Genomic DNA, 26375 nt, shown 5'->3' on the forward strand with positions numbered 1-26375 from the left:
AGAGAAAAACACTTAAAAGGCCATGAGGAAAGGTTAAGGGAAATAAACGATCTGATAAATTCTTCAGAAGGAAGAATCTACGTATAATTGGGGTTCTAGAAAACGCCAAGAGGGAGAGAGGGCCAGAAAGCATATTTGAACAAATAATAGCTGAGAACTTTCCTAATTTGGGGGAGGGAAACAGGCATTCAGATCCAGGAGATAGAGAGGATCCCCCAAATCAATAAAAACCATTCAACACCTCGACATTTAATAGTGAAACTTGCAAATTCCAAAGATAAAGAGAAAATCCTTAAAGCAGTGAGAGACAAGAGATTCTTAATTATATGGGGAGAAATATTAGATTAACAGCAGACCTCACCACAGAGACTTGGAAGGCCAGAAAGGGCTGGCAGGATATAATCCGGGTACTAAATCAGAAGAACATGCAGCCAAGATTACTATATCCAGCAAGGCTCTCATTCAGTATAGAAGGAAAGATAAAGAGCTCCCAAGATAGGCAGAAACTGAAAGAATATGTGACCTCCAAACCAGCTCTGCAAGAAATATTAAGGGGACCCTGTAAAAGAAAGAGGGAGCCCAAAGAAATAATCCACAAAAACAAGGACTGTATAGGTATTACGATGACATTAAATTCATATGTTTCAATAGTTACTCTGAATGTGAATGGGCTAAATGATCCCATCAAAGGACATAGGGTTTTGGACTGGATAAAAAAGCAAGACCCATATATTTGCTGTCTACAAGAGACTCATTTTAGACCTAAGGACATCTTAAGCCTGAAAATGAAAGGTTTGAGAACTATTTACCATTCAAATGGTCCTAAAAAGAAAGCTGGGGTAGCAATCCTCATATCAGATAGATTAAAGTTTATCCCAAAGACTAGTAAGAGAGGAAGAGGGATAGTATATCATACTTAAAGCGTCTATCCAGCAAGAAGAACTTACAATCATGATTATTTATGCCCCTATTGTGGGAGCTATAAAGTATATTAATCAATTAATAACCAAAGTAAACACATACTTAGAAAATAATACAATAATAATAGAAGACTTAAACACGGCACTTTCTGTAAATGACAGATCTTCTAAGCACAACATCACCAAAGAAACAAGGGCCTTAAATAATACACTGGACCAGATGGATTTCATATATATATATATATATATATATATATATACACACACACACACACACACAGAACTTTCCATCTGAACGCACCTGAATGCACATTCTTCTCAAGTGCACATGGAACTTTCCCAGAATAGACCACATACTGGGTCACAAATCAGGTCTCAACAGATATCAAAAGATTGGGATTGTCCCCCTGCATATTATCAGACCACAATGCTTTGAAACGAGAACTCAATCACAAGAAATTTGGAAGAAACTCAAACACGTGGAGGTTAAAGACCACCCTACTAAAAGATGAATGGGCCAACCAGGAAATTAGATAAGAAACAACAAGATTCATGGAAACTAATGAAAATGAAGACACAATTGTTCAAAATCTTTGGGATACAGCAAAAGCAGTCCTAAGAGGGAAATACATTGCAATACAAGGATCCCTCAAAAAATTGGAAAAAACTCAAATGCACAAGTTAAACTTGCACCTAAAGAACTGGAGAAAGAACAGCATATAAAACCTATACCAAGCAGAAGAAGAGAGAATAAAAATTTGAGCAGAACTCAATGAAATAGAGAACAGAAGAACTGTAGAACAGATCAACAAAACCAGGAGTTTGTTCTTTGAAATAATTAATAAGATAGATAAACCATTAGCCAGTCTTATTAAAAAGAAAAAAGACAAATTAATTAAATCATGAATGAAAGAGGAGAGATCACAACCAATACAAAGGAAATACAAATGATTTTAAAAACGTATTATGAGCAGCTATACACCAATAAATTAGGCAGTCTAGAAGAAATGGATGCATTTCTGGAAAACCACAAACTACCAAAACTGGAACTGGAAGACATAGAAAACCTGCACAGGCCAATAACCAGGGAGGAAATTGAAGCAGTCATCAAAAACCTCCCAAGACACATAAGTATAGGGCCAGATGGCTTCCCTGGGGGAATTCTATCAAACGTTTAAAGAAGAAACCATACCTATTCTACTAAAGCCTTTCCAAAGGATAGAAAGGGACAGAATACTTCCAAACTCGTTTTATGAGGCCAGCATCACCTTAATTCCAAATCCAGACAAAGACCCCACCAAAAAGGAAAATTATAGACCAATATCCCTGATGAACACAGATGCAAAAACTCTCAACAAGATACTAGCCAATAGGATCCAACAGTACATTAAGAAGATTATTCAGCATGACCAAGTGGGATTTATCCCCAAGAAGCAAGTTCAACATTCCTAAAACAATCAACGGAATGGATCACATCAACAAGAGAAAAAACAAGAACCATATGATCCCCTCAATAAATACAGAGAAAGCATTTGAGAAAATACGGCATCCATTTCTGATTAAAACTCTTCAAAGTGTAGGGATAGAGGGAACATTCCTCGACATCTTAAAAGCCATCTACAAAAAGCCCACAGCAAATATAATCCTCAATGTGGAAAAACTGAGAGCCTTTCCCCTAAGATCAGGAATATGACAGGAATGTTCACTCTCACCATTGCTATTCAACATAGTACTAGAAGTCCTAGCCTCAGCAATCAGACAACAAAAAGAAATAAAAGGCATTCGAATTAGCAAAGGACAAGTCAAACGCTCCCTCTTCACAGATGACATGATACTGTATATAGAAAACCCAAAAGACTCCACTCCAAGATTGCTAGAACTCATACAGCAATTTGACAATGTGGCAGCATACAAAATCAATGCCCAGAAACCAGTGGCATTTCTATACACTAACAATGAGATTGAAGCAAGAGAAATTAAGGAGTCAATCCCATTTACAATTGCACCCAAAAGCATAAGATACCTAGGAATAAACCTAATCAAAGAGGTAAAGGATCTATACCCTAAAAACTACAGAGCACTTCTCAAAGAAATGGAGGAAGACACAAAGACATGGAAAAATATTCCATGCTTATGGATTGGCAGAATTAATATTGTGAAAATGTCAATGTTACCCAGGGGAATTTGCACGTTTAATGCAATCCCTATCAAAATACCATAGACTTTCTTCAGAGAGTTAGAACAAATTATTTTAAGATTTGTGTGGAATCAAAAAAGACCCCGAATATCCAGGGGAATTTTAAAAAAGAAAACCATATCTGGGGGCATCACAATGCCAGATTTCAGGTTGTACTACAAAGCTGTGGTCATCAAGACAGTGTGGTACTGGCACAAAAACAGACACATAGATCAGTGGAACAGAATAGAGAATACAGAAGTGGACCCTCAACTTTATGGTCAACTAATATTCGATAAAGGAGGAAAGACTATCCATTGGAAAGACAGTCTCTTCAATAAATGGTGCTGGGAAAATTGGACATCCACATGCAGAAGAATGAAAATAGACCACTCTCTTGCACCATACAGAAAGATAAACTCAAAATGGATGAAAGATCTTAATGTGAGACAAGATTCCATCCAAATCCTAGAAGAGAACACAGGCAACACCCTTTTTGAACTCAGCCACAGTAACTTCTTGCAAGATACATCCACGAAGGCAAAAGAAACAAAAGCAAAAATGAACTATTGGGACTTCATCAAGATAAGAAGCTTTTGCAAAGCAAAAGGTACTGTCAACAAAACTCAAAGACAACCTACAGAATGGGAGCAGATATTTGCAAATGACGTATCAGATAAAGGCCTAGTTTCCAAGATCTATAAAGAACTTATTAAACTCAACAGCAAAGAAACAAACAATCCAATCATGAAATGGGCAAAAGACATGAACAGAAATCTCACAGAGGAAGACATGGACATGGGCAACAAGCACATGAGGAAATTCTCCGCATCACTTGCCATCAGGGAAATACAAATCAAAACCACAATGAGATACCACCTCACACCAGTGAGAATGGGGAAAATTAACAAAGCAGGAAACCACAAATGTTGGAGAGGATGTGGAGAAAGGGGAACCCTCCTGCACTGTTGGTGGGAATGTGAACTGGTACAGCCACTCTGGAAAACTGTATGGAGGTTCCTCAAAGAGTTAAAGATAGACCTGCCCTATGACCCAGCAATTGCACTCTTGGGGATTTACCCCAAAGATACAGATGCAATGAAATGCCGGGACACCTGCACCCCGATGTTTCTAGCAGCAGTGTCCACAATGGCCAAACTGTGGAAGGAGCCTCGGTGTCCATCGAAAGATGAATGGATAAAGAAGATGTGGTATATGTATACAATGGAATATTACTCAGCCATTAGAAACAACAAATACCCACTATTTGTTTCGACGTGGATGGAACTGGAGGGTATTCTGCAGAGTGAAATATGTCAATCGGATAAGGACAAACATTATATGTTCTCATTCATTTGAGGAATATAAAAAATAGTGAAAGGGAAGGGAGAAGAAATGTGTGGGAAATATCAGAAAGGGAGACAGAACATAAAAACTAACTCTGGGGGATCCCTGGGTGGCTCAGCGGTTTGGCGCCTGCCTTTGGCCCAGGGCGCGATCCTGGAGACCCGGGATCGAATCCCACGTCGGGCTCCCGGTGCATGGAGCCTGCTTCTCCCTCTGCCTGTGTCTCTGCCTCTCTCTCTCTCTCTCTCTCTCTCTATGTGACTATCATAAATAAATAAAATTTAAAAAAAAAAAAGAAAACTAACTCTGGGAAACGAACTAGGGGTGGTGGAAGGGGAGGTGGGCGGGGGGTGAGGGTGACTGGGTGACGGGCACTGAGGTGGGCACTTTACCGGATGAACACTGGGTGTTATTCTGTATGTTGGCAAATTGAACACCAATAAAAAATACATTTATTAAAGAGTAAAATCTTGCCATTTGCAACAATATGGATGGAAGTTGAGGGTATTGTGCTAAGCAAAATAAGTGAGCCAGAGAAAGACAAATACCATATGATTTCACTGATATGTGGAATTCAATAAACAAAACTGATGAACAGGAGGAGGGGCAAGATGGCGGAAGAGTAGGGTCCCCAAATCACCTGTCCTCACCAAATTACCTAGATAACCTTCAAATTATCCTGAAAATCTACGAATTCGGCCTGAGATTTAAAGAGAGAAAAGCTGGAATGCTACAGTGAGAAGAGTTTGCGCTTCTATCAAAGTAGGAAGACGGGGCGGGGGGGGGGGGGTTAGAAATAAAGAAACAAAAGGCATCCAAGAGGGAGGGGCCCCGCGAGGAGCCGGGCTAAGGCCGGGGCGAGTGTCCCCAGGACAGGAGAGCCCCGACCTGGAGAAGCAGGAGCTTCACCGATCTTGCCGGGCGGAAAGGCCTCGCAGGGAGTTAGAGTAGGGCCCCAGGAGGGCGGGGATGCCCTCAGGCTCCCTGGGACACTAACAGACACCTGCGCCCCAGGGAGAGTGCGCCGAGCTCCCTAAGGGCTGCAGCGTGCCCGGCGGACCCGGGAGCAGCTCGGAGGGTCTCGGGCAGAGGAAGAGGCTCTGTGCGGAGGGGGCTGCGCGGCTCCGGGAGCGACTCAGAGGGGCTAAGGCGGCGGCTCCGCGGAGGGGGCTGCACCACCGGGAGCACGAATCCAACAGCGCAGGCCGGGAGCACAGGGCGCTGGGGACACAGCCCAGGATCCCGCCTCCCCTCGGGACAGGCAGAGGCCAGGAGGGCCCAGGACCGCAAGGACGCTACTGCCCCGAGCTGAGCAGATCAGCGGCCCTGCCCCCCAGAGCATCCAGGCCCTGCAGAGGGAGAGCTCTGTAGTTACTGCGGGGGCTGAAGCCAGGGCTCCAGAGCTGGCCCCGCCACTGGGGTTGTTCCTCCTGGGGCCTCACGGGGTAAACAACCCCCACTGAGCCCTGCACCAGGCAGGGGGCAGAGCAGCTCCCCCAAGGGCTAACACCTGAAAATCAGCACAACAGGCCCCTCCCCCAGAAGACCAGCTAGAGGAACAAGTTCCAGGGGAAGTCAAGGGACTTAAAGTACACAGAATCAGAAGATACATCCCCGTGTTTTTTTGTTTTTGTTTTTGTTTTTTGCTTTTTGATTTGTTTGCTTCCCCCACCCTTTTTTTCCTTTCTTTTTCTTTCTCTTTTTCTCTTCCTTTTTTCTTTTTTCTTTTTCTCTTTTCTTTCCTTCTTTCTCTCCTCTCTTTTTCTCCTTTTCCCAATACAACTTGTTTTTGGCCACTCTGCACTGAGCAAAATGACTAGAAGGAAAACCTCATCTCAAAAGAAAGAATCAGAAACAGCCCTCTCTCCCACAGAGTTACAAAATCTGGATTACAATTCAGTGTCAGAAAGCCAATTCAGAAGCACTATTATACAGCTACTGGTGGCTCTAGAAAAAAGCATAAAAGACTCAAGAGACTTCATGACTGCAGAATTTAGATCCAATCAGGCAGAAATTAAAAATCAATTGAATGAGATGCAATCCAAACTAGAAGTCCTAACGACGAGGGTTAACGAGGTGGATGAATGAGTGAGTGACATAGAAGACAAGTTGATGGCAAAGAGGGAAACTGAGGAAAAAAGAGACAAACAATTAAAAGACCATGAAGATAAAGGAAAATAAACGACAGCCTGAGGAAGAAAAACCTACGTTTAATTGGGGTTCCCGAGGGCGCCGAAAGGGACAAGAGGCCAGAATATGTATTTGAACAAATCATAGCTGAAAACTTTCCTAATCTGGGAAGGGAAACAGGCATTCAGATCCAGGAAATAGAGAGATCCCCCCCTAAAATCAATAAAAACAGTTCAACACCTCGACATTTAATAGTGAAGCTTGCAAATTCCAAAGATAAAGAGAAGATACTTAAAGCAGCAAGAGACAAGAAATCCCTGACTTTTATGGGGAGGAGTATTAGGGTAACAGCAGACCTCTCCACAGAGACCTGGCAGGCCAGAAAGGGCTGGCAGGATATATTCAGGGTCCTAAATGAGAAGAACATGCAACCAAGAATACTTTATCCAGCAAGGCTCTCATTCAAAATGGAAGGAGAGATAAAGAGCTTCCAAGACAGGCAGCAACTAAAAGAATATGTGACCTCCAAACCAGCTCTGCAAGAAATTTTAAGGGGGACTCTTAAAATTCCCCTTTAAGAAGAAGTCCAGTGAAACAATCCACAAAAACAAGGACTGAATAGATATCATGATGACACTTAACTCATACCTTTCAATAGTAACTCTGAACGTGAACAGGCTTAATGACCCCATCAAAAGGCACAGGGTTTCAGACTGGATAAAAAAGCAGGACCCATCTATTTGCTGTCTACAAGAGACTCATTTTAGACAGAAGGACACCTACAGACTGAAAATAAAAGGTTGGAGAACCATTTACCATTCAAATGGTCCTCAAAAGAAAGCAGGGGTAGCCATCCTTATATCAGATAAACTAAAATTTACCCCGAAGACTGTATTGAGAGATGAAGAGGGATACTATATCATACTTAAAGGATCTATCCAACAAGAGGACTTATCAATCCTCAATAAATATGCGCCGAATGTGGGAGCTGCCAAATATATAAATCAATTAATAACCAAAGTGAAGAAATACTTAGATAATAATACACTTATACTTGGTGACTTCAATCTAGCTCTTTCTATACTCGATAGGTCTTCTAAGCACAACATCTCCAAAGAAACGAGAGCTTTAAATGATACACTGGACCTGATGGATTTCACAGATATCTACAGAACTTTACATCCAAACTCAACTGAATACACATTCTTCTCAAGTGCACATGGAACTTTCTCCAGAATACACCACATACTGGGTCACAAATCGGGTCTGAACCGATACCAAAAGATTGGGATCGTCCCCTGCATATTCTCAGACCATAATGCCTTGAAATTAGAAATCACAACAAGAAGTTTGGAAGGACCTCAAACACGTGCAGGTTAAGGTCCATCCTGCTAAAAGATGAAAGGGTCAACCAGGAAATTAAGGAAGAATTAAAAAGATTCATGGAAACTAATGAGAATGAAGATACAATCGTTCAAAATCTTTGGGATGCAGCAAAAGCAGTCCTAAGGGGGAAATACATCGCAATACAAGCATCCATTCAAACACTGGAAAGAACTCAAATACAAAAGCTAACCTTATACGTAAAGGGGCTAGAGAAAAAACAGCAAATAGATCCCACACCCAGCAGAAGAGAGTTAATAAAGATTCGAACAGAACTCAATGAAATCGAGACCAGAAGAACTGTGGAACAGATCAACAAAACCAGGAGCTGGTTCTTTGAAAGAATTAATAGGATAGATAAACCATTAGCTAGCCTTATTAAAAAGAAGAGAAAGAAGACTCAAATTAATAAAATCATGAATGAGAAAGGAGAGATCACTACCAACATCAAGGAAACACAAACGATTTTAGAAACATATTATGAACAGCTATACACCAATAAATTAGGCAATCTAGAAGAAATGGACGTATTTCTACCAAAAAGCCACAAACTACCAAAACTGGAACAGGAAGAAATAGAAAACCTGAACAGGCCAATAACCAGGGAGGAAATTGAAGCAGTCATTAAAAACCTCCCAAGACACAAAAGTCCAGGGCCAGATGGCTTCCCAGGGGAATTCTATCAAACGTTTAAAGAAGAAACCATGCCTATTCTACTAAAGCTGTTTGGAAAAATAGAAAGAGATGGAGTCCTTCCAAATTCGTTCTATGAGGCCAGCATCACCTTAATTCCAAAACCAGACAAAGACCCCACCAAAAAGGAGAATTACAGACCAATATCCCTGATGAACACAGATGCAAAAACTCTCAACAAGATACTAGCCAATAGGATCCAACAGTACATTAAGAAAATTATTCACCATGACCAAGTAGGATTTATCCCAGGGACACAAGGCTGGTCCAACACTCGTAAAACAATCAATGTGATTCATCATATCAGCAAGAGAAAAACCAAGAACCATATGATCCTCTCATTAGATGCAGAGAAAGCTTTTGACAAAATACAGCATCCATTCCTGATCAAAACTCTTCAGAGTGTAGGGATAGAGGGAACATTCCTCAACATCTTAAAAGCCATCTACGAAAAGCCCACAGCAAATATCATTCTCAATGGGGAAGCACTGGGAGCCTTTCCCCTAAGATCAGGAACAAGAAAGGGATGTCCACTCTCACCACTGCTATTCAACATAGTACTGGAAGTCCTAGCCTCAGCAATCAGACAACAAAAAGACATTAAAGGCATTCAAAGTGGCAAAGAAGAAGTCAAACTCTCCCTTTTCGCCGATGACATGATACTCTACATAGAAAACCCAAAAGCCTGCACCCCAAGATTGCTAGAACTCATACAGCAATTTGACAATGTGGCAGCATACAAAATCAATGCCCAGAAACCAGTGGCATTTCTATACACTAACAATGAGACTGAAGAAAGAGAAATTAAGGAGTCAATCCCATTTACAATTGCACTCAAAAGCATAAGATACCTAGGAATAAACCTAAAGAGGTAAAGGATCTATATCCTAAAAATTATAGAACACTTCTGAAGGAAATTGAGGAAGACACAAAGAGATGGAAAAATATTCCATGCTTATGGATTGGCAGAATTAATATTGTGAAAATGTCAATGTTACCCAGGGGAATTTGCACGTTTAATGCAATCCCTATCAAAATACCATGGACTTGGGGATCCCTGGGTGGCTCCGCGGTTTGGCCTCTGCCTTTGGCCCAGGGCGCAATCCTGGAGACCCTGGATCGAGTCCCACGTCGGGCTCCCGGTGCATGGAGCCTGTTTCTCCCTCTGCCTGTGTCTCTGCCTCTCTCTCTCTCTCTGTGTGACTATCATAAATAAATAAATAAATAAATCTTTAAAAAAAAATACCATGGACTTTCTTCAGAGAGTTGGAACAAATTATTTTAAGATTGTGTGGAATCAGAAAAGACTCTGAATAGCCAGGGGAATTTTAAAAAAGAAAACCATATCTGGGGGCATCACAATGCCAGATTTCAGGTTGTACTACAAAGCTGTGGTCATCGAGACAGTGTGGTACTGGCACAAAAACAGACACATAGATCAGTGGAACAGAATAGAGAATACAGAAGTGGACCCTCAACTTTACGGTCAACTAATATTCGATAAAGGAGGAAAGACTATCCATTGGAAGAAAGACAGTCTCTTCAATAAATGGTGCTGGGAAAATTGGACATCCACATGCAGAAGAATGAAAATAGACCACTCTCTTGCACCATACAGAAAGATAAACTCAAAATGGATGAAAGATCTTAATGTGAGACAAGATTCCATCCAAATCCTAGAGGAGAACACAGGCAACACCCTTTTTGAACTCAGCCACAGTAACTTCTTGCAAGATACATCCACGAAGGCAAGAGAAACAAAAGCAAAAATGAACTATTGGGACTTCATCAAGATAAGAAGCTTTTGCACAGCAAAGGATACAGTCAGCAAAACTAAAAGACAACCTACAGAATGGGAGCAGATATTTGCAAATGACGTATCAGATAAAGGCCTAGTTTCCAAGATCTATAAAGAACTTATTAAACTCAACAGCAAAGAAACAAACAATCCAATCATGAAATGGGCAAAAGACATGAACAGAAATCTCACAGAGGAAGACATAGACATGGCCAACATGCACATGAGTAAATGCTCCGCGTCACTTGCCATCAGGGAAATACAAATCAAAACCACAATGAGATACCACCTCACACCAGTGAGAATGGGGAAAATTAACAAGGCAGGAAACCACAAATGTTGGAGAGGATGCGGAGAAAAGGGAACCCTCTTACACTGTTGGTGGGACTGTGAACTGGTACAGCCACTCTGGAAAACTGTATGGAGGTTCCTCAAAGAGTTAAAAATAGACCTGCCCTATGACCCAGCAATTGCACTCTTGGGGATTTACCCCAGATACAGATGCAATGAAACGCCGGGACACCTGCACCCCGATGTTTATAGCAGCAATGTCCACAATAGCCAAACTGTGGAAGGAGCCTCGGTGTCCATTGAAAGATGAATGGATAAAGAAGATGTGGTTTATGTGTACAATGGAATATTACTCAGCCATTAGAAACGACAAGTACCCACCATTTGCTTCAACGTGGATGGAACTGGAGGGTATTATGCTGAGTGAAGTAAGTCAATTGGAAAAGGACAAACATTATATGTTCTCATTCATTTGGGGAATATAAATAATAGTGAAAGGGAATATAAGGGAATGGAGAAGAAATGTGTGGGAAATATCAGAAAGGGAGACAGAACATAAAGACTCCTAACTCTGGGAAACGAACTAGGGGTGGTGGAAGGGGAGGAGGGCGGGGGGTGGGGGTGAATGGGTGACAAGCACTGAGGGGGGCACTTGACGGGATGAGTACTAGGTGTTATTCTGTATGTTGGCAAATTGAACACCTATAAAAAATAAATTTATTATTAAAAAATAAAAAGTGAAAAACATTAAAAATAAAGCTAAATCTCTCCTCATCACTTCTTCGCAGTCCTCCCTATTGTACATGATTATTATTAGTTTTGTCTATTTTGAGGCAGAAACTATATGGGGTTGTTTTATGTACAAAGTATATGTATAACATAATGTCATGCTTTTAAAGCCTCATTATGTTTTCTTTTTTTTTTAAATTTTTTATTTATTTATGATAGTCACACAGAGAGAGAGAGACAGAGGCAGAAACACAGGCAGAGGGAGAAGCAGGCTCCATGCACCAGGAGCCCGACGTGGGATTCGATCCCGGGTCTCCAGGATCGCGCCCTGGGCCAAAGGCAGGCGCTAAACCGCTGCGCCACCCAGGGATCCCTCATTATGTTTTCGAGATGGGTCCATATCACATATAAGCTCTTCAAAGGTAGTGGTCTGGTAGGATCTTGGGCATTATAAATGTTTACTATATCTGATGCAATTCAATTAAAGCAGCATCAAGGTATCTGGGCAAAGACATTGTCTCTTCTGCAAAGGATTTCATGCCTGGCTAATTCACTGAGCCTCTGTGATGGGTCAAATATTTCTGATGATATAGTAAGAACTTTGCTGTACTCTCTTTCAATTAAAAAAAAAAAACTTTTTGGAGGGCATCCTGGGTAGCTCAGCAGTTTAGCGCTGCCTTCAGCCCAGGGTGTGATCCTGGAGACCCGGGATCAAGTCCCACATCAGGTTCCCTGCATGGAACCTGCTTCTCCCTTTGCTTGTGTCTCTGCCTCTCTGTCTCTCTCTCTCTCATGAATAAACAAGTAAAATCTTTTAAAAAAAACTTTTTGGAAAAACATTCATGGGAAAGGGGAAATCCTGATCCTGGGAAAGTTCTCAAAGGGAAACTTTGAAGAAGTATCAATATTTCATACTTGCATCACACTTCTTACTTTGCAAAGCATTTCTAGAAATGCTGTTGAATAATCAAAAAATTCATATAGATATTGTTATTTCCACTTTACAAACAAGAAGCTGATGCTCAATAGATTAAATGACAAAAATAACAATTTGCAAATAACCAAGTTGGGAATTGAATTCAGGTTTTCTAGTTTAGAAAAAAAAAAACAAAAATAAAAACAAAAACTTTTTGAATAAGGCTGCATGTCATAGTCCATGGAAAAAAACTATTTGCCATAGGATGTACCATTCTATTTTTTAATGGTTAGGAAACAAATTTAAATATGAGAACGGAAGGGAGATTTGCAGAAAGTGGCAGCAGACTTCAGTTTTTCAAAATTTCTTCAAACCACTCCACAGAAGACAGACAAAGCACCAGGATGGTAAAATCAAAACCTACAAACAACAACAAAAAGGTGATAAGGCATCTCACAAACTACAAAGCATGCATAGATAAAGATAAATTACTGATAGCTCTAAGAGCCAAGTGGTATTAGTATCTGTCAGAGATAAATTAGAGAAGAGTAATAAGATGCTGACTGGACCCCAAAACAGGAGAAATCCTAACTATCAAACAGATACTCTAGGCAGCATAGGGAACCAATTCGCCAAAACAAAACAAAAAACAAAACACCTGAAATTAGAAAGGGTTTCTGACACTTCAGTTTTGGGGAGAGTGCAAGAGGTCAACTGTAAAGTGTGAAGGTACCAGAAAAGTCCAGGGACTACGAGTTTTTAAAATTAAACTTCCATGACAAAGTCTTATGTTGGGGAGAATCTGCTGGAAGTTATTCAAATTGACTAGGACAAAAAGGCAAAAAAGAAAGAGATTTGAAGTGTAAAAACCTTCAGTATTTCAGTAATTAAAATGTAATTTGCGGGGATCTCTGGGTGGTGCAGCGGTTTGGCGCCTGCCTTTGGCCCAGGGCGCGATCCTGGAGACCCGGGATCGAATCCCACGTTGGGCTCCTGGTGCATGGAGCCTGCTTCTCCCTCTGCCTGTGTCTCTGCCTCTCTCTGTGTGACTATCATAAATAAATAAAAATTAAAAAAAATAAAATGTTATTTGCCATTAGATTTTGGTGTCTTTACCATGTTTATGTAGTATCTTCATAGTCTCATGAAATTTTCAAAAATTGGAATAGCTGGTGAATTTTAACAATTTTTGGCATGTATTCTTATGTTCACTTTTTTTATCCTTTAAGTTTTGTAATGAATTATGATGATGCATTTCTTAATGCCAAACTCATGCTTATGTTTCTGGCATAAAATCTTTTTGAACATGGTATTTTCCTTCAATACACAAGATTTGTATTTCTTTTTTGCCTTTTTTATGATACTCATACTCTTTGGTTTTGTTTCTTATTTTTCTGGTAGCATAACTATGAAATCATTCCAAGACCAATGTCATGGCGATGTCCTTCTTCTAGGAGGCTTACAGTTTCAGGTCTTACATTTAAGTGTTTAATTCATTTTGAGTTGATTTTTGTGTATAATGTAAGAGTCCAATTTCATTCTTTTGCATGTAGATGTCTAGTTTTCCCAACATCATTTGATGAGGAGACTATTCTTTCCCAATTGTGTATTCTTGGCACCCTTGTTGAAGATCAGTTGGCCACATCAGTGTCAATTCCTGTTTCATTTGTCTGTGTATCTGCCTTAATGCCAGTATCGTATTGTTTTGAATACTGTAGCTTTGTAATACATTTTGGAGTCAAGAAATGTGATGCCTCCAAGTTTGTTGCTCTTTTTAAAAATTATTTATTTATTTGTTTGTTTGTTTATTTATGAGAGGGAGAGAGAGAGAGAGAGAGAGAGAGAGAGAGAGAGAGAGAGAGGCAGACTCCATGCAAGGAGCCTGATGCAGGACTTGATCCTGGAACTCCAGGATCATGCCCTGGGCTGAAGGCAGGTGCTAAACCACTGAGCCACCCAGGGATCCCCTGTTGTTCTTTTTCAATACTGATTTGGTGCCATCCCTCTTAGTATTGCTTTTGCTACATCTCATAAGTTTCAATGTGCTGTATTTTCATTTGTCTTGAGCTATTTTCTAATTCCATTTTTAAAAAGATTTTATTTATGAGAGAGAGAGAGAGAGAGGCAGAGGGAGAAGCAGACTCCCTGTGGGGAGCCTGATGTGGGACTTGATCCCAGAACCCTGGGATCAAGACCTGAGCCAAAGACCAATACCAATGTTCAACCACTGAGCCATTCAGGTGCCTCACTAATTTCATTTTTTAAGAGGGGAGAGGGGCAGAGGAAGTGGAAGAGAGAGAATCTTAAGCAGTCTCCATGCCTAGTGCCGAGCCCGACAAGGGCTTGATCTCAGAACCCTGAGATCACAGCCTGAGCCGAAATCAAGAGTTGGTTGCTTAACCAATGGAGCCACCTAGGTGCCCCTCAACTGTTTAAAGTAATTACTGATAGTGAAGGATTTAATATTGCTATTTTGCTGTTTTCTGTTAGTCCTGCAGTTCTTTGGTCTGCCTTTTCCTTTCTTCTGTCTTCCTTTCTGTTTTGTTGAATTTTTTGGTATTGATATGTTGTAATTCCTTTCTTTTTTCTTTTGTAATTTCTACTGGTATTTTTTGTGGTTACCTTGGGGCTTACATAAAATATAGTTAGAAGAGTCTATTTAAAGCTGATAACAACTTAAGCTTAATCACATAAAGAACTCAACATTTTAACTTCTTCCCTCCCCCTACTTTGTTATTGCCATTGAATTAGCATCTATTCATATTATATCTTTTAATATATTTTTAGTTACTTTTAATACTTTAGTCCTTCAACTTTTATACTAGAATTAAAAATTACTTACTCATCACCATTACAGTGATACAGTATTCTGTATTTATCTATATATTTGCCTTTACCAATGAGTTTCATATATTTTTTTAAAGATTTTATTTGATTTACCCCAAAGATTCAGATGCAATGAAACGCTGGGACACCTGCACCCCGATGTTTATAGCAGCAATGTCCACAATAGCCAAACTGTGGAAGGAGCCTCGGTGTCCATCGAAAGATGAATGGATAAAGAAGATGTGGTTTATGTATACAATGGAATATTACTCAGCCATTAGAAACGACAAATACCCACCATTTGCTTCAAAGTGGATGGAACTGGAGGGTATTATGCTGAGTGAAGTAAGTCAATCGGAGAAGGACAAACATTATATGTTCTCATTCATTTGGGGAATATAAATAATAGTGAAAGGGAATATAAGGGAATGGAGAAGAAATGTGTGGGAAATATCAGAAAGGGAGACAGAACATAAAGACTCCTAACTCTGGGAAACAAACTGGGGGTGGTGGAAGGGGAGGAGGGCGGGGGGTGGGGGTGAGTGGGTGACGGGTACTGAGGGGGACACTTGACGGGATGAGCACTGGGTGTTATTCTGTATGTTGGTAAATTGAACACCAATAAAAATTATTTTATTAAAAAAATAAATAAAAATAAAGATTTTATTTATTTTTTCATGACAGACACACAGAGAGAGGCAGAGACATAGGCAGAGGGAGAAGCAGGCTCCTCTCCAGGAGCCTGATGCAGGATCTGATCCCACCGGGACACACCCTGAGCCAATGGCCGACTTTCAACCACTGAGCCACTCAGGCATCAGGAATTTCATATTATGCTATTGTGTTACTTTTTAACATCCTTTCAACCTGAAGAACTCCCTTTACCATTTCTTTTTAAGGCAGTTCTAGTAGTGATGAACTCCCTCAGCTTTTGTTTGGGAAACCCTTTATCTCTCCATTTTTGAGGGATAATTTTGCCAGGTAAAGTAGTCTTGGTTGGCAGGATTTTTTTCAGTTTGAATATATCATGCAACTCCCTTTCAGCCTACCAAGTCTCCGAAAAACAACAACAACAACAACACACACACACACACACACACACACACAAAAAAAAAAAACACTGAGAGTCATAAATGTTCCCTTGTATATGAGAAATCACTTTTCTCTTGCTTCTTTCAAACTCCTCTTTGTCTTTGATTTTTGACAATTTAATTATAACATATCTCAGTGTGGCTATCTTTGGACTACTGTTTGGTGTTCTCTAGTTTTCATCAATCTGTATGTACATTTCCTTCTCCAGAATTGTAACATTTTCAGCTTCTATTCCTTTGAATAAGCTTTCTGATCACTTTTTAATCCCCTGTCCTCCTTCTGGGACTCCTATAATGTGTATATTGCTCTTCTTTATGGTATCTGCTAAGTCCCTTAAGATTTCATTTTCTTTTTTTTTTTTTTTTTTTTTTTATTATTTTTTTTTATTGGTGTTCAATTTACTAACATACAGAATAACACCCAGTGCCCGTCACCCATTCACTCCCACCCCCCGCCCTCCTCCCCTTCTACCACCCCTAGTTCGTTTCCCAGAGTTAGCAGTCTTTATGTTCTGTCTCCCTTTCTGATATTTCCCACACATTTCTTCTCCCTTCCCTTATTTTCCCTTTCACTATTATTTATATTCCCCAAATGAATGAGAACATATAATGTTTGTCCTTCTCCGACTGACTTACTTCACTCAGCATAATACCCTCCAGTTCCATCCACGTTGAAGCAAATGGTGGGTATTTGTCATTTCTAATAGCTGAGTAATATTCCATTGTATACATAAACCACATCTTCTTTATCCATTCATCTTTCGTTGGACACCGAGGCTCCTTCCACAGTTTGGCTATCGTGGCCATTGCTGCTAGAAACATCGGGGTGCAGGTGTCCAGGCGTTTCATTGCATATGTATCTTTGGGGTAAATCCCCAACAGTGCAATTGCTGGGTCGTAGGGCAGGTATATTTTTAACTGTTTGAGGAACCTCCACACAGTTTTCCACAGTGGCTGCACCAGTTCACATTCCCACCAACAGTGTAAGAGGGTTCCCTTTTCTCCACATCCTCTCCAACATTTGTTGTTTCCTGCCTTGTTAATTTTTCCCATTCTCACTGGTGTGAGGTGGTATCTCATTGTGGTTTTGATTTGTATTTCCCTGATGGCAAGTGATGCAGAGCATTTTCTCATGTGCATGTTGGCCATGTCTATGTCTTCTTCTGTGAGATTTCTGTTCATGTCTTTTGCCCATTTCATGATTGGATTGTTTGTTTCTTTGGTGTTGAGTTTAATAAGTTCTTTATAGATCTTGGAAACTAGCCCTTTATCTGATATGTCATTTGCAAATATCTTCTCCCATTCTGTAGGTTGTCTTTGAGTTTTGTTGACTGTATCCTTTGCTGTGCAAAAGCTTCTTATCTTGATGAAGTCCCAATAGTTCATTTTTGCTTTTGTTTCTTTTGCCTTCGTGGATGTATCTTGCAAGAAGTTACTATGGCCGAGTTCAAAAAGGGTGTTGCCTGTGTTCTTCTCTAGGATTTTGATGGAATCTTGTCTCACATTTAGATCTTTCATCCATTTTGAGTTTATCTTTGTGTATGGTGAAAGAGAGTGGTCTAGTTTCATTCTTCTGCATGTGGATGTCCAATTTTCCCAGCACCATTTATTGAAGAGACTGTCTTTCTTCCAATGGATAGTCTTTCCTCCTTTATCGAATATTAGTTGCCCATAAAGTTCAGGGTCCACTTCTGGATTCTCTATTCTGTTCCACTGATCTATGTGTCTGTTTTTGTGCCAGTACCACACTGTCTTGATGACCACAGCTTTGTAGTACAACCTGAAATCTGGCATTGTGATGCCCCCAGATATGGTTTTCTTTTTTAAAATTCCCCTGGCTATTCGGGGTCTTTTCTGATTCCACACAAATCTTAAAATAATTTGTTCTAACTCTCTGAAGAAAGTCCATGGTATTTTGATAGGGATTGCATTAAACGTGTATATTGCCCTGGGTAACATTGACATTTTCACAATATTAATTCTGCCAATCCATGAGCATGGAATATTTTTCCATCTCTTTGTGTCTTCCTCAATTTCTTTCAGAAGTGTTCTATAGTTTTGAGGGTATAGATCCTTTACATCTTTGGTGAGGTTTATTCCTAGGTATCTTATGCTTTTGGGTGCAATTGTAAATGGGATTGACTCCTTAATTTCTCTTTCTTCAGTCTCATTGTTAGTGTATAGAAATGCCACTGACTTCTGGGCATTGATTTTGTATCCTGCCACGCTACCGAATTGCTGTATGAGTTCTAGCAATCTTGGGGTGGAGACTTTTGGGTTTTCTATGTAGAGTATCATGTCATCGGCGAAGAGGGAGAGTTTGACTTCTTCTTTGCCAATTTGAATGCCTTTAATGTCTTTTTGTTGTCTGATTGCTGAGGCTAGGACTTCCAGTACTATGTTGAATAGCAGTGGTGAGAGTGGACATCCCTGTCTTGTTCCTGATCTTAGGGGAAAGGCTCCCAGTGCTTCCCCATTGAGAATGATATTTGCTGTGGGCTTTTCATAGATGGCTTTTAAGATGTCGAGGAATGTTCCCTCTATCCCTACACTCTGAAGAGTTTTGATCAGGAATGGATGCTGTATTTTGTCAAATGCTTTCTCTGCATCCAATGAGAGGATCATATGGTTCTTGGTTTTTCTCTTGCTGATATGATGAATCACATTGATTGTTTTACGGGTGTTGAACCAGCCTTGTGTCCCAGGGATAAATCCTACTTGGTCATGATGAATAATTTTCTTAATGTACTGTTGGATCCTATTGGCCAGTATCTTGTTGAGAATTTTTGCATCCATGTTCATCAGGGATATTGGTCTGTAATTCTCCTTTTTGGCGGGGTCTTTGTCTGGCTTTGGAATTAAGGTGATGCTGGCTTCATAGAACGAATTTGGAAGTACTCCATCTCTTTCTATCTTTCCAAACAGCTTTAGGAGAATAGGTATGATTTCTTCTTTAAACGTTTGATAAAATTCTCCTGGGAAGCCATCTGGCCCTGGACTCTTGTGTCTTGGGAGGTTTTTGATGACTGCTTCAATTTCCTCCCTGGTTATTGGCCTGTTCAGGTTTTCTATTTCTTCCTGTTCCAGTTTTGGTAGTTTGTGGCTTTCCAGGAATGCGTCCATTTCTTCTAGATTGCCTAATTTATTGGCGTATAGCTGTTCATAATATGTTTTTAAAATCGTTTGTATTTCCTTGGTGTTGGTAGTGATCTCTCCTTTCTCATTCATGATTTTATTAATTTGAGTCTTCTCTCTCTTCTTTTTAATAAGGCTGGCTAATGGTTTATCTATCTTATTAATTCTTTCAAAGAACCAACTCCTGGTTCTGTTGATCTGTTCCACAGTTCTTCTGGTCTCGATTTCGTTGAGTTCTGCTCGAATCTTTATTAGCTCCCTTCTTCTCTTGGGTGTAGGATCTATTTGCTGTTTTTTCTCTAGCTCCTTTATGTGTAAGGTTAGCTTTTGTATTTGAGTTCTTTCCAGTTTTTGAATGGATGCTTGTATTGCGATGTATTTCCCCCTTAGGACTGCTTTTGCTGCATCCCAAAGATTTTGAACGGTTGTATCTTCATTCTCATTAGTTTCCATGAATCTTTTTAATTCTTCCTTAATTTCCTGGTTGACCCTTTTATCTTTTAGCAGGATGGTCCTTAACCTCCATGTGTTTGAGGTCCTTCCAAACTTCTTGTTGTGATTTAGTTCTAATTTCAAGGCATTATGGTCCGAGAATATGCAGGGGACAATCCCAATCTTTTGGTATCGGTTCAGACCCGATTTGTGACCCAATATGTGGTCTATTCTGGAGAAAGTTCCATGTGCGCTTGAGAAGAATGTGTATTCAGTTGAGTTTGGATGTAAAGTTCTGTAGATATCTGTGAAATCCATCTGGTCCAGTGTATCATTTAAAGCTCTCGTTTCTTTGGAGATGTTTTGCTTAGAAGACCTATCAAGTATAGAAAGAGCTAGATTGAAGTCACCAAGTATAAGTGTATTATTATCTAAGTATTTCTTCACTTTGGTTAATAATTGATTTATATATTTGGCAGCTCCCACATTCGGAGCATATATATTGAGGATTGTTAAGTCCTCTTGTTGAATAGATCCTTTAAGTATGATATAGTGTCCCTCTTCATCTCTCACTACAGTCTTTGGGGTAAATTTTAGTTTATCTGATATAAGGATGGCTACCCCTGCTTTCTTTTGAGGACCATTCGAATGGTAAATGGTTCTCCAACCTTTTATTTTCAGGCTGTAGGTGTCCTTCTGTCTAAAATGAGTCTCTTGTAGACAGCAAATAGATGGGTCCTGCTTTTTTATCCAGTCTGAAACCCTGCGCCTTTTGATGGGGTCATTAAGCCCGTTCACATTCAGAGTTACTATTGAGAGATATGAGTTTAGTGTCATCATGATATCTATTCAGTCTTTGTTTTTGTGGACTGTTCCACTGAACTTCTTCTTAAAGGGGAATTTTAAGAGGCCCCCTTAAAATTTCTTGCAGAGCTGGTTTGGAGGTCACATATTCTTTTAGTTGCTGCCTGTCTTGGAAGCTCTTTATCTCTCCTTCCATTTTGAATGAGAGCCTTGCTGGATAAAGTATTCTTGGTTGCATGTTCTTTTCATTTAGGACCCTGAATATATCCTGCCAGCCCTTTCTGGCCTGCCAGGTCTCTGTGGAGAGGTCTGCTGTTACCCTAATACTCCTCCCCATAAAAGTCAGGGATTTCTTGTCTCTTGCTGCTTTAAGGATCTTCTCCTTATCTTTGGAATTTGCAAGCTTCACAATTAAATGTCGAGGTGTTGAACGGTTTTTATTGATTTTAGGGGGGGATCTCTCTATTTCCTGGATCTGAATGCCTGTTTCCCTTCCCAGATTAGGAAAGTTTTCAGCTAGAATTTGTTCAAATACATATTCTGGCCCTCTGTCCCTTTCGGCGCCCTCGGGAACCCCAATTAAACGTAGGTTTTTCTTCCTCAGGCTGTCGTTTATTTCCCTTAATCTATCTTCATGGTCTTTTAATTGTTTGTCTCTTTTTTCCTCAGTTTCCCTCTTTGCTGTCAACTTGTCTTCTAGGTCACTCACTCGTTCTTCCACCTCGTTAACCCTCGTCGTTAGGACTTCTAGTTTGGATTGCATCTCATTCAATTGGTTTTTAATTTCTGCCTGATTAGCTCTAAATTCTGCAGTCATGAAGTCTCTTGAGTCCTTTATACTTTTTTCTAGAGCCACCAGTAGCTGTATAATAGTGCTTCTGAATTGGCTTTCTGACATTGAATTGTAATCCAGATTTTGTAACTCTGTGGGAGAGAGGACTGTTTCTGATTCTTTCTTTTGAGGTGAGGTTTTCCTTCTAGTCATTTTGCTCAGTGCAGAGTGGCCAAAAGCAAGTTGTATTGGGAAAAAGAGAAAAAGAGAGGAGAGAAAGAAGGAAAGAAAAGAGAAAGAGAAAAAAAAAGGGAAGAAAAAGAAAAAAAAACGAAAAAAAAAAAAAAAAAAAAAAGAAGAAAAAGAGAAAGAAAAAGAAAGGAGAAAAAAAAGGGGGTGGGGGAAGGAAACAAATCAAAAAGCAAAACAAAACAAAAACAAAAACAAAAACAAAAACAAACAAACAAAAAAAGAACCACCGGGGAGTATCCTCTGATTCTGTGTACTTTAAGTCCCTTGGCTTCTCCTGGAAGTTGTCCGTCTAGCTGATCTTCTGGGGGAGGGGCCTGTTGTGCTGATTTTCAGGTGTTAGCAGTTGGGGGAGCTGCTGTGCCCCTGCCTGGTGCAGGGCTCGGTGGGGGTTGTTTACCCCGTGAGGCCGCAGGAGGAACAGCCCCAGTGGCGGGGCAGCTCTGGAAACCTGGATTCAGCTCCGGCAGGAACTCCGTCTGCAGGGCCTGGAGGCTCCGGGCGGGGCCGCTGATCTGCTCAGCTGGGGCAGGAGCGTCCTCGCTGTCCTGGGCCCTCCCGGCCTCTGCCTGTCCCGGGGGAGGCGGGATCCTGGGCTGTGTCCCGGCGCCCTGTGCTCCGGAGCCTGCGCTGGTGGATTCGCGCTCCCGCCGCGCAGCCCCCTCCGCGGAGCCGCCGCCCGAGCCCCCCGAGCTGCTCCGGGTCCCGCCGGGTCCCGCCGTGCGCGCTGCAGCCCTTAGGGAGCTCGGCGCACTCTCCTGGGCGCGCAGTTGCTCTGTTACTGTCCCGGGGAGCCCGAGGGCCTCCCCGCCCTCCTGGGTCCTGCTCCACCTCCCCGCGAGCCCCTTTCCGCCCGGGAAGGTCGGTGCAGCTCCTGCGTCTCCGGGACGGGGCTCTCCTGTCCTGGGGACACTCGCCCCGGCCTCAGCCCGGCTCCTCGCGGGGCCCCTCCCCCTTGGAGGCCTTTGTTTCTTTACTTCTTTTTCCCCGTCTTCCTACCTTGATAGATGCGCGAACTCTTCTCACTGTAGCATTCCAGCTGGTCTCTCTTTGAATCTCAGGCCGAATTCATAGATTTTCAGGATAATTTGAAGGTTTTCTAGGTAGTTTGGTGGAGACAGGTGATTTGGAGACCCTGCTCCTCCGCCATCTTGCTCCTCCCCCAAGATTTCATTTTCATTTGTTTTCTTTTTGCTCCTCTGACTGAATTATTTCCAAGGATCTGTCTTTGAGTTCCACTTATCCTTTCTTCTGCTTGATCTGGTCTGATATTGAACCCTTCTCGTGAATTTTTTAGTTCAGTTATTGTGTTCTTCAGCTCCATTTCTATTAAAAAATATATATATATTCTACTGCCATGTTGAAATTATCACTTTGTTCATGCATTATTCTCTTGACCTCAGTGAGCATTTTTATTATGGTTATTTTGAATTCTCCATTAAGTAAATCATAAATCTCCATTTCACTAGGGTTTATTTCTGGTGATTTATCTTATGCCTTTATTTGATACTTATCTGCCTGATTCTTTATTTTCCTTGACTCTCTCTGTTGGTGTTGGTGTTTTAAACAAAGCATGCACCTCCCTCAGTCATCATGGACTGGCCTCATACAGAAGACATCCACCGATCAGTCTGGCCAGATATTCTGGGCATCTCTACAAACTCTTTACTTCCCCCAGGAACAGCAGAAAGCTGTGTTTTTGTCTCTTTGCTCTGTGCTAAGCCATAAGGAGGAGCTATGGCATTCCATCAGTCCAAACCACAATCTCTGTTCTTTGTCAGGTGGCTACATTGCATTAAATTCTCAAGGTTCCAAGTCTATAAGACTGATGCCAGTTTTAGAACAACCATGGAAAAGTTGGGACATATGATATATAAATTATTTCCTTCCTCAAGGAGAAGCCGAGCTGGGATTTTTCATCTTCTCACTCTGTGATGAGCAGGGGTAGATACTATGATGTCTATCAGTCCAAACTGCCATCTCTGTTCTCTCCCAGGGAAGCCAGACTGTGCAAGTCCCATCAGAGCTCCAATATTATGACAAAAGCGTCCTCTGGAGAGCCCTCCCAGAAAATGTAGGTACTGGAAATGCAAATCAACCCCCTTCTTTCCTGTGGAAGAAGCTGGGAGCTGGGGTGTGTTTGTCTCTTTCTGATTATATAGCACTATTCCAGGGATAGGGATCCTGGCAAGAAGGTGTCCCCAATGTCCCTATAAGCTTTGGTGAGTCTGGTTGCATGTTCACTTGGGGTACAGGAGACTTTCAATTAGTATCTTGATTTCTCAAAAAGAGAATCTGTGAAATGCTTCTGTATATGTTTGTTTCTGAGGGAAATGAGGGTTCAGGGTTTACCATTCTGTCATCTTGCTAATGTCCCCTTCCCCAATTGCTTATTGCAAAATTCCTGATTTTTTTCATCACTGATTTTTAGTTATTCAATGGGCATAAGAGAAAAATATGTACTTTCTGTAGGAAACAAAAATCATATGTATGTGTATAAAATATCAAACTTGTTTCTTTTAATTTTTTTATTGGAGTTCAATTTGCCAACATTTAGCATAACACCCAGTGCTCATCCCGCCAAGTGCCCACCTCAGTGCCCATCACTCAGTCACCCCAACCCCCCGCCCACCTCCCTTTCCACCACCCCTTGTCCATTTCCCAGAGTTAGGTGTCTCTCATGTTTTGTCACCCTCACTGATATTTTCACTCATTTTCTCTTTCTCTTTATTCCCTTTCACTAATTTTTATATTCCCCAAATGAATGAGACCATATAATGTTTGTCCTTTTCCGATTAACTTATTTCACTCAGCAGAATACCCTCCAGTTCCATCCACGTCGAAGCAAATAGTGTGTATTTGTCGTTTCTAATGGCTGAGTAATACTCCATTGCATACATATAACACATCTTTTTTATCCATTCATCTTTCGATGGACACCGAGGCTCCTTCCGCAGTTTGGCTATTGTGGACATTGCTGCTATAAACATCGGGGTGCAGGTGTCCTGGCATTTCACTGCATCTGTATCTTTGGGGTAAATCCCCAGCAGTGCAATTGCTGGGTCTTAGGGCAGATCTATTTTTATTTTTATTTATTTTTATTTATTTATGATAGTCACACACAGAGAGAGAGAGAGAGAGGCAGAGACACAGGCAGAGGGAGAAGCAGGCTCCATGCACCGGGAGCCCGACGTGGGATTCGATCCCGGGTCTCCAGGATCGCGCCCTGGGCCAAAGGCATGCGCCAAACCACTGCGCCACCCAGGGATCCCCAGATCTATTTTTAACTCTTTGAGGAACCTCCACACAGTTTTCCAGAGTGGCTACACCAGTTCACCTTCCCACCAACAGTGCAAGAGGGTTCCCCTTTCTCCACATCCTCTCCAACATTGGTTGTTTCCTGTCTTGTTAATTTTCACCATTCTCACTGGTGTGAGGCAGTATCTCATTGTGGTTTTGATTTGTATTTCTCTGATGGCAAGTGATGCGGAGCATTTTCTCATGTGCTTGTTGGCCATGTCTATGTCTTCCTCTGTGAAATTTTTGTTCATGTCTTTTGCCCATTTCATGATTGGATTGTTTCTTTGGTGTTGAGTTTAATAAGTTTTTTATATATCTTGGATACGAGCCCTTTATCTGATACGTCATTTGCAAATCTCTTCTCCCATTCTGTAGGTTGTCTTTGAGTTTTGTTGGCTGTTTCTTTTGCTGTGCAGAAGCTTTTTATCTTGATGAAGTCCCAATAGTTCATTTTTGCTTTTGTTTCTCTTGCCTTCGTGGATGTATCTTGCAAGAAGTTGCTGTGACCAAGTTCAAAAAGAGTGTTGCCTGTGTTCTCTAGGATTTTGATGGATTCTTGTCTCACATTTAGATCTTTCATCCATTTTGAGTTTATCTTTGTGTATGGTGTAAGAGAATGGTCTGCATGTGGATGTTCAATTTTCCCAGCACCATTTATTGAAGAGACTGTCTTTTTTCCAATGGATAGTCTTTCCTGCTTTGTCGAATATTAGTTGACCATAAAGTTGAGGTTTTTGTTTCTATTCTATTTTGTGTGTATACCATTCTCTATACTGATATTACTTACTATTACTTACTATACTGATAAATTCTGTGAGATATATACTATATTTAAAACTTCCTCTTAAATTATGTTTTTATCAGCTGTTCCTAATATTTCTAGTTTTTTAAATGTGTTTGGCAGTCGTGTTTTTTTTTTAAAAAACTTATTTTGCAATAATTCAAAAGAAATTTCAAATAACATAGAAAGGTCATATAAACCTTTCACTGAGCTTCTCTCCTTTGATACAGAAGAATATCACAACCAGGACACTGATATTGTTACAATGTGTATAGTTCTATGCCATTTTATCATATGTGTAGATTTTTGTAAACTACCACCACAATCCAGATAGAGGACTATCCTATCATCACAAAGTTCTCAGTCATGCTACCCCTCTATATAGTTACACTACCACTTCTTGCCCACCCCACTATCCCTAAGCCCTGACAAACACTAATATGTTACCCATCTTTATAATTTTGTCATTTCAGAAGTGTTATACAAATGGAACCTTATAGTATACAACCTTTGAGATTGCATTTTTCGCTCACCATAATGCCCTTGAAATCCAGCTAAGTGTTGTGAATCAATGGTTCATTCCTTTTTGCTGCTAATACATG

General features: G+C 40.8%; 1 protein-coding gene across 13 annotated transcripts in view; it reads right to left on the bottom strand.

Moving 5' to 3' along the window:
• The window catches only part of TMEM116 (transmembrane protein 116), a 145626-nt gene that overhangs the window by 12134 nt on the left and 107117 nt on the right, over nucleotides 1-26375 (bottom strand). For 3 of the 13 annotated variants that reach the window (XM_077875694.1, XM_077875693.1, XM_077875692.1), the window contains one exon: nucleotides 12609-12803. The exons of 1 other annotated variant lie outside the window; for it this stretch is intronic. In XM_077875694.1, coding sequence (XP_077731820.1) covers nucleotides 12733-12803 — 71 coding nt within the window. In that variant the 3' untranslated portion in view covers nucleotides 12609-12732. Of the gene's footprint in view, nucleotides 1-12605; nucleotides 12804-26375 lie in introns of those variants that run through there. 9 more of the 13 variants (XM_077875689.1, XM_077875686.1, XM_077875688.1 and 6 more) reach the window with 7 other exon arrangements.

The sequence above is a fragment of the Canis aureus genome, chromosome 27 (genome assembly GCF_053574225.1).
Source record: "Canis aureus isolate CA01 chromosome 27, VMU_Caureus_v.1.0, whole genome shotgun sequence".
NCBI lineage: Eukaryota > Metazoa > Chordata > Mammalia > Carnivora > Canidae > Canis > Canis aureus.